This window comes from Tribolium madens, unplaced genomic scaffold (assembly GCF_015345945.1).
Source record: "Tribolium madens isolate multiple individuals breed KSU strain unplaced genomic scaffold, Tmad_KSU_1.1 Scaffold_91;HRSCAF=231;Tcas5.2_LG7, whole genome shotgun sequence".
Classification (NCBI taxonomy): domain Eukaryota; kingdom Metazoa; phylum Arthropoda; class Insecta; order Coleoptera; family Tenebrionidae; genus Tribolium; species Tribolium madens.
This window is the reverse complement of record NW_025401063.1, coordinates 2,637,759-2,646,288: the sequence shown is the minus strand read 5'-3', so window position 1 is coordinate 2,646,288 and position 8,530 is coordinate 2,637,759. Positions and strand designations below refer to the sequence as shown.

Genomic DNA, 8,530 nt, shown 5'->3' with positions numbered 1-8,530 from the left:
ACGCAGTTTTTAAGAAAATTGAAAAAGTTTTGCACAAATTGGGTTTGACAAAAAAAAAACAAAAATTAGTCTCCGAATCTCAAAAATTGATCAATTTTTACCAAATCTGTCTACAAATTCTCAATCCTTGTATTATTTCACGTTTTCCTTTTATTTGCGATTTCTAAAAAATTGGAAAAATTATTTATAAATTAAGTTTGACTTGGAAAAACCGATCAAAGGAACAATTACAATTGTTGAAGTCTGATTTAGTTGTAGTAAAAAAAATACAGTATTTAAGAATATAGTTGTGTCGTGTTTTATTGCTTTTGTACGAAATAAAGTTTTGTTATTTAAATTTTGGTGTCCTAAATGCGAATTCCTCAAGAATTTAGTTTCTAATGAGTTTCGAGTTGAATTAGAGAAAATAACCAAACTCCAATTTAAGTTATCCCTTTTGAAGTGGGTTTTTTTCCGAAGCAAGTGTGGGAATAAAGTAAAATGGCGTTCTTTGTGGTTGTTAACAAGTTAAATTATGCCGGCAGTGAATTCAGTATCGTTAAGAAAGTTGAACAGGAGTCATTCGAAAGTAATTAGCGAAATATAATGAAGTGATGTATAATTACATGTCCCACCCTCCCTTTCTCTAATATACCGCAGGGACATCTGTTGGTGAAGAGAACAAAATGGATGTGTTTCCTCAAGCAGCCCCAATTCCCGTACGAATCAACGCTTTCACCCAAAACAAGAAAAACTTCTATTTGTAAAATGTAATTAGCCGAGAAATCAGCGAACAAAGAAATCCTGTTAACTTCCAAAGGAAAATTAATTACTTATAGCTGAGTTATGTACTAAGAGGGAAAAAAATTCAGAGTCCCAAGAAAAGATCTCGAGAAAATCGATTAGAATAATTTTTGATGCTTAATTATCTGCTTGCACCCAATTAGGAGATTTAATTAAAGCCGGCTCTATTTTTTTCCCTTTTTAAAGTTTAGGTCTAGTCGATCGGATAATGCCGTCAGTCCTATCGCAGGAGCGGATAGCTGCAGCCCTCGGGCCGCCCTTTGTAAACCACTCGAAATCAGTTCCAGGGTTGGGATAAGACAGCCGGGGCAGAGGGCGGGTTTAAAGGGAAGAAAATGAAAAAATCGGGGCTTGGCAAGCAAGTAAAATATTAGAATTAGAAAAATACCACTCAATATTTTCAAATCTTTGTTAGTATTTTTTAAATAAATTTTCGAACAAAGTGACCCATGATTTTGAAATAAAGTTGGCAATACTGAATTATTAGTTATATGAGATTGTGTCAGGCGACGGATATGTCAGCGTTTGCCCGTCAGAAATGAATGATAATTCACTTTAAATTGGTGACGTTTGAATTTATTTGTCAATGTTGCCAACTTAATTTTAAAGTCATACGAGATTCAAGTGAAATTATTTAAATATTGAAAATTATGAATATAAAACAGGCATTTTTTTACTATTTTCTTATTAAAACTACGATTTTTAACTTGGCGAGTTCAGTTGAAGTAAGCGAATTTTCCATATAATTAAAAATCATCAGTTTTTTATTTTTTTATTTCCCTTCATTTTGATATTATGGACTTCGCTCAAAAAATAAAAATTGATCTTTGTAGTTGATCTATTTATTATTCCTTTCCAATTTATGCAAATTAATCTTATTTTTTTTTATTAAAATAGGTCTTTTTGAAATTAAGTTGGCAACATTGAATTATTGCTGATCTGAGATTGTGTCAGGCGGCGGCCATGCTAGCGTTCGCCCGTCCGAAATGAGTGACAATTTACTACAAAATTGTGACGTTTGAATTTGTTTGTCAATGTTGCCAACTTAATTTTAGAGTCCTAGGACTTCGATCAGGAATTTATTTGAAAGCATGGTACCAGCTGACTGTAAATGATTGTGTTTTTTCCTCAAGATGGTGTCAGGTTTAAAAGCTCGCCCACCACGTTTGGGGACTTTTGATATATGTCTATCCAAGTGTAAAGAAAGCGTTTGAAAAAATTTAAAAAAGTCTAAACATTTCGAAAACGGTTAGACTTAGGTAGGTATAGGGAAGGTAAGGTAGAGTTATCGATTTTTGGTAAATTAAGTTATAGGGAAGTCTGATAAAGACTCTCTCAAAATCACTTGAGTAATCCATAAAACTCAATAAAAAACATAACTTTCTGTTTAAAATAACGAAGTTGATATCCACTTCCGATGTAACAGGAAGTGCCGCCATCTTGAAAATATTCTCATTGAGCAGAACCCTCGGTAGAACCTAACCGATTATGGCTACAAACAATTATTTTTATAAATGTCATTGTTAGAACTCCCAAAACTTCTAATTGGAATTTAGCAGAAACAGCCTGTATAATATAAAAAAAATAGATAAAAAGGAATCCACTCCAAGCAAAAATATTTTCAGGAGCCGGCCTAACTGGTTTCGTTTTATTCAAACATCATTAGAGACTAATTTACGAAATAGCCTCTAATGATGCTTGGAGTTTATTTAAGGAACCTATTAGGCTCCTGAAAACGATTTTGGGAAAAGGTTCCTTTTTTATACTTAATCCTTGAGATATATTTACCAATTTTACAATTTAAGACATTAGGACAGTGAATTTACGTATTATATCGTTCTTTTGAAGAGTTAATGTATTAATTATTAAAAATCAAATTAGAAATAAAAACACAAGTCTACATTCTTAGTACAGCGTTGATTAACTTACATTGCCTTATTAGCAATTGTTTTACTCATCGCATTATGTTTTTTGTACAAAAGAATTTCGTAAGACATAGCGCTTTCTTCTTTTAAATTATTATTATAAAACATGGTAACATCTGTTTTGTAAAATGTATCAATTTTTCCAATTTTAGAGCCTCCGTTAATATTTATTCTTCCAATGTTTATTTTTCCTTGTCCATCTTGATGACCACCATGCACTCCACTATTATTAGCCAGTAGCGTGTGAACGTTATTAGAATCTGTTGGAACCCAATATAAATTTTGTTGAGGACCACAAAGTATCTAGAAAATAATAGTAGATAACATACCGAGGTGGGAAGGTGCTTAGGTGCTTCCCAAGGCAAAATTTGATGACCAAAGCGCGAAGCGCCCCGGTTAGCAAATAAACCTAGGCAAAGTCTGCCGAAAGATATACCGTGTTTTTGGGTTTGATTCTTTAATAAGTTTATGACCACCCCAACATAAAACATTAGTCTATAATTATTATTTGCTCCTGAGACCAAAAAAAAATCAAAGAAAAAAAATTGAAGACAGATATGAAGATACATTAAAAATTTTAGGAACACTGAGAAATGATTTGAGTAAAATTAATCAATGTTTATTGAAAACTGCTAAAAACTAAAATAAAAATAAAATAGTTTTTAAATTGGGCCATGCGTTAATAAATAATTTTCGGTTTCCTCTTTTATTTTCTTTGTTCGATACCTCCTCAGAAAGTGACCAATCTCCATGGTTACCCGTGAGTGAATGTTCGACTTTCACTCACTCCATTTTAAGTCCGATTTTCAGTCATTTAGATTTAGAAGATTTTATAAGTAAGCATATGGGGCTTTGCCCCCGATGGGGCTCACGGGGGCTGTGCCCTCGGCATTTCCTCGGCTTATTTGTAAATCCTTCTAAATCTAAATAACTGAAAATCGAACTTAGAAGGTTTTACAAGTAAGCAGACGATATTTCGTCGCATCTGCCTCTTCCAGGACATCCTCATTTTTTAATAAATTAAATATCACATCCCAGCAACACCTCCTCTCGACTATGTGATTTATTTTTATTTAATTTTTTTAATAAAATATAAAGTAATTTCGAATACAAAGTTAGAGATCCACTTACTTATAGAGGTATCGAACCAAACCAAATACAGAACCTGATATTTCATAATTATGTTAAATGATGTTGAAATGTAATACTTTTCAACTTTCCAGTGAATAAACGTATAGTTAATAATATAATTATATTACTCTTATACATACTACCTTTATATTGTCCTCTATTTTTTGTATTATATTATCTCTTGTCGGAACATAAACTTCTTTTATTCCATCAAAAATTTCACAGACTACTTCACCCTGATTTTCTATGTATGCTTGTCCAATATAAACGTTTTTTCCGTCAGCAATTTTACCTCCGACTACAGCATCTATGGGCACTTCACCATCAGTGTAATCTCGCCAATAATAATCTGAAAAAAAAAACAATAAAACGTTGCATGAATATACAAATATTATTAATCATAACTTAACCATCTTGAAGACATAAACACTGACGACTGATACTTAGAAATAGGAATAGGAGGAATACAAAGTGTAACATTTTGTTCGAAAAAGAAAAAGCAACTACTAGTAACTTGAAATTTGCTACTGTTTATATATGATATTATTAAATAAAAAAGTTGATAAGAAAAGTTTGATTTTTTTGACAATTCATAGATATTAGTAACCAATTTTACTAAAACAATATTATCTTATAACATCGAGTCGTACTCCTATTTTGGAATGTTTTCATTAATTCATAATACATGAACATGCCGAATAATGCAGGGTGATTCACACTGCAATTGCATCCTCTATATATAAAAAACTATAAACATTCGGATAAAGCAAGTTGTTTTGACTTCTTTAGACCTGTACTATCATCTTTTAAAAGATTTATTAAAATCAGTCTATATGACGCACATACAGTGATGGACATTGAATTTCGTCAGCCCTTTTCCCGTAAATTCCCAAAAATTTATTCTAGTCTGTGCTTTATTGTCATTATAATTGACATTCAAATACTTGTCAAATTTAATTACATTTTTATTCATTTTAGATCGGATTTTCACCCTGAACATGGGGACTGGTACTATAACTCAAACAATGTAAGACAAAGCACAGGTAAAAAATATTAAGGACCATCGAGCTACTATCGACCATTCTGTGATCATGACAAACGTTAATGAAAATTCTGAAACAAGGTTAGAAAAACCTAAAGACTAATTTACAATTGTAGTCTGTCATGAAAATTGGGCGGACGAAATTGACTCTCCGTCACTGGACCATCAGTGAACATAAAAAACTAGGCCTTCCAAAATTTGCACATTGTGTATAAATCTTTTAAAATGTCACTCAAAAAAAAAATATCATCATTCTAAAAATGATCGTTGAAGCTCTTTGATCTAAAGAGATGCTAGATCAATTGTGTTATTTATAAAACACTTGTAAATGTAGACAACATTAAAAAACTAAACTTTAACTTGATATCTCGGACAATTTGTCATAAACAGGAAGTTCAGCCACGTTTTAGGTCGACAATATGCAGTGTGTCCCCGGACAGGTGAAACGACTCCTGCAAAAGATAAAAAATTCTCGATTTAAATTTTTATTTTTTGGGGTTTAGTTTTGTTAAAGGCTAATTTCTAACATAATTTTAGTTTTGAAAAATCAAGTCTGCGTTGGAAATTTTCAAAAAACCTATTTTTCTGTAGAGTGCCTTTTACTCGTATGTAGCAAATACAAATTAAGAAAAATTGTTTAAAATCAACATCTAATAACTTTTTTCGTATTTGACACATAGAAGGCACTTTACTCTTTATTCCCATGATAAATCAAGCGATCAAGATAATTTGTAATCGAGTCATCTCTGCATCGATTACAAATTATCTTGATCGCTCGATATAAATAACTATTACTGAGTGAGAGGGTGTAGATAAAAAAACACTCAACAATCTTCGAAACGATTGTTTTGAAAATATTTTATTAAAAAAATTAAAAGTACCTACTCAAGTTGCTATATTTGATGACCAATTTTGACAATGAAAAATTGTTTTATTAAAACACTCAAAAACTTACAAAATACCATTTCGTCATTGTTATCATTATTATTATTATTATTATTATTGTATTATTGTTAAATAATCAATAAAATTAAAAGCACTCAACTTCTGTATTTTGATTAGCTTTGGCATCTATTTTTGTGAAGTGGCCACAATTGCTATAGTAAGAGGCCAAAATAGTATAAGTACAAACATTTATACATAAAAGGTCGTGGTATCATAGTCACTGAAATTTTTGCAGGAATACAAATACAGGGTGCGTCAGAATTCGCGCCCCAGAGAAAAATGCCATATAAGGTAAGATACCAGGAACATGGAAAAAATTTATCTATAAAAATTTCGAAGTTATGAGGTTTTAAATTTTGCACTTTGACTCTATTTATTTCTGTTGGAAAAATAATTTTTTTACTATAGGCTATTAAAAGAGGAAACGAGGAAGCTGTATCCTAAATTGTAGCTCTGTTCAAAGTTATTTGTGGGGTTTTTTAGAAGATTTTATAAGTAAGCATATGGGGCTTTGCCCCCGATGGGGCTCACGGGGGCTGTGCCCTCGGCATTTCCTCGGCTTATTTGTAAATCCTTCTAAATCTAAATAACTGAAAATCGAACTTAGAAGGTTTTACAAGTAAGCAGACGATATTTCGTCGCATCTGCCTCTTCCAGGACATCCTCATTTTTTTCACTTATTTTTATTTCATTTTTGAATTCTCCAAACTGAATAAAATTTACGTAGTTGTTAGTACTTATCTGTCATAGTTTTTGACATACATATAATACGGTGTTCCATTATTCCAGGACTGTATTCAACTCTTTTTTTTTAAATGACAACTTTCACAACGCTATGAAATTATTTTTCTTAAGTTTTCGGTTGCGGCATTGAAAACTTTTATGTCAAGAATTATGAAAATACAACTATTAACTTGAATGCCTTAAACTTTTGTACTATTAAACATGGGAAAGCAAAATTTTACACATTGGTAAAGAAGACTTCACTCTGTTGTCTAGTATAATTTTTATTTTCTTTACATTTTTTTATTTTTGTTTTATGGAATTTTACTAAACTGATTCTGCTTTTATAATAAAGATTTATGGTATTTTAACTTATTTTGCTTTTTAAACTAGACATTTTTTTTTTCTTCCGGTCGCATTCATCATTATTTAAGTGGGTTGAAAATATAATTACGAAGCGCAAGCATGCCCAAATTGTCGCTTGTTCCGCCAGATTAAGTATTAGTTGCCTTAATGGAATTATACGGCGATTCTTGGGCTTTATCGCGGCATCTCCACCTTGCGGATTAACACAACCAGCATAACCGTAAAAAATAAACCTCATCATGGGCCAAATCCCATCCGAATGCGATGCAAATTAGGCACGCTGTTGGCAAAAATCGCCGTGTCGTTCATTGAAAATTTCCAGTAACCAATCGCCGACTAATGGACTCTAATGGATGGAGCAAAAATCGCGACAATTAAGAGCCCCCACAATTAGGTCTTGCGCCGCCTCTTGGGGGGCTGTCGCCGGTCGGGAGCCCGATGAGTTTTAGCAGTGTAGGGAGATTTTCACGGCGGAAGCACAATAATGGCTCAGGAGGAATTTATTGCAAATTGCGTTTGTTTTTTTCAAATAGGCACTTTGTGACGTATTTGCAAGTTTTTTAATAAAGATTCGACGTACGAGCGTTTTATTAAAATTTTAATTGCTCGAAATATTCACTGATAATGCACTGTCGGTTTTTATTTAATTACAGAAACAGCAAAGCTGGGATAGAGTGAAACGCATTTTTGGTGTTTTTATTACAGGCAAATACACAAATGCAGGAAATTGCGTCGTTTATTGCTGCTGGGAGTTGCAAAAGTAAACAGAAACTATGTAGAATGGACCATTTAAAATTTATGGATAACCCGGTCCTGTTTAGTCAAAAAAATTAAAAATATAAACGAACTAAACAGGAAACAAAGAGATGATTAGTGACCTATTTTAATAAAAATATTGTTACTAATATTAATTTGCATTAAAATCTAACAAATTTTATAAAGTTTTTTTTTACTTAAAATTGCTCTAAATCCATCAGGACAAGAACACAACGCAAGAAACTCTTCTACTTTTATAGAAATAAATAATTTATTTTAAATTCAGACTTTTTAGCAACTTTCCTGTGTGTTTGAAAAAATCTGTAAAATTGTGTGAGTTTCTCGCTGAAAAAGCTCTAAATTTGTTGAAATAATGCATTTTTGACTTTAATTGTTTAAAAAAAACATACTTTTAAAATGTTTCGAAGTTTCTAGGTTTCTGGGTGAAAATACTCTAATAAATCTATTGAAACATGCAAAAATAGACTTAATGTACTGATTTTCACCTTTGTTCTGTTTTTAGTGAGTTTTTTTTGTAAAAAACTGCCGTTAATCTATTAAAATAAGCAAAATAGTTTTTGCTGAAAATCAGGACAAGCAAAATTTTTTTATATATTTTAAAAATAGTTCAACGATTTTCTGCTTTGTTTTGGAAAAATATTTTGAATTGAATGAGTTTCTATATAAAAAAGCATCCAACTTATCAAAACATACAAAAATAACGAGCCTTAGAATTGATTTTCAAATTTGTGGCTTTGTTTAATTAAAATCTTTCGAATTTATAGTCACTTTCTTAGTAAAAAATAAAAAAAATTTTTTGCTAAAAATTACGCAAAATTTATTAAAACAAGCGAAAACA

At 31.4% G+C, this 8,530-nt stretch overlaps 1 protein-coding gene across 1 annotated transcript; it reads right to left on the bottom strand.

The window, feature by feature from the left end:
* Positions 1–2,660: 2,660 nt before the first annotated feature.
* Positions 2,661–4,319, bottom strand: LOC123010718. The gene is made up of 3 exons (XM_044407800.1): positions 4,250–4,319; positions 3,983–4,188; positions 2,661–3,011 (listed from the first exon to the last, which is right to left on the bottom strand). Exons 1-3 carry the CDS (start codon positions 4,317–4,319, stop codon positions 2,709–2,711), a joined length of 579 nt encoding a protein of 192 aa, XP_044263735.1. The 3' UTR covers positions 2,661–2,708.
* Positions 4,320–8,530: the final 4,211 nt, after the last annotated feature.

Bases quoted from the DNA above. Each gene is read 5' to 3' on its own strand.
- LOC123010718 (XM_044407800.1), bottom strand. From the start codon at position 4,319: ATGTTACACTTTGTATTCCTCCTATTCCTATTTCTAAGTATCAGTCGT. The intron at 4,189-4,249 runs GTTAAGTTATGA...TTTTTTTTTCAG, and splicing joins GTGTTTATGTCTTCAAGATG to ATTATTATTGGCGAGATTAC. The intron at 3,012-3,982 runs GTAGTATGTATA...ATTATTTTCTAG, and splicing joins AAATAGAGGACAATATAAAG to ATACTTTGTGGTCCTCAACA.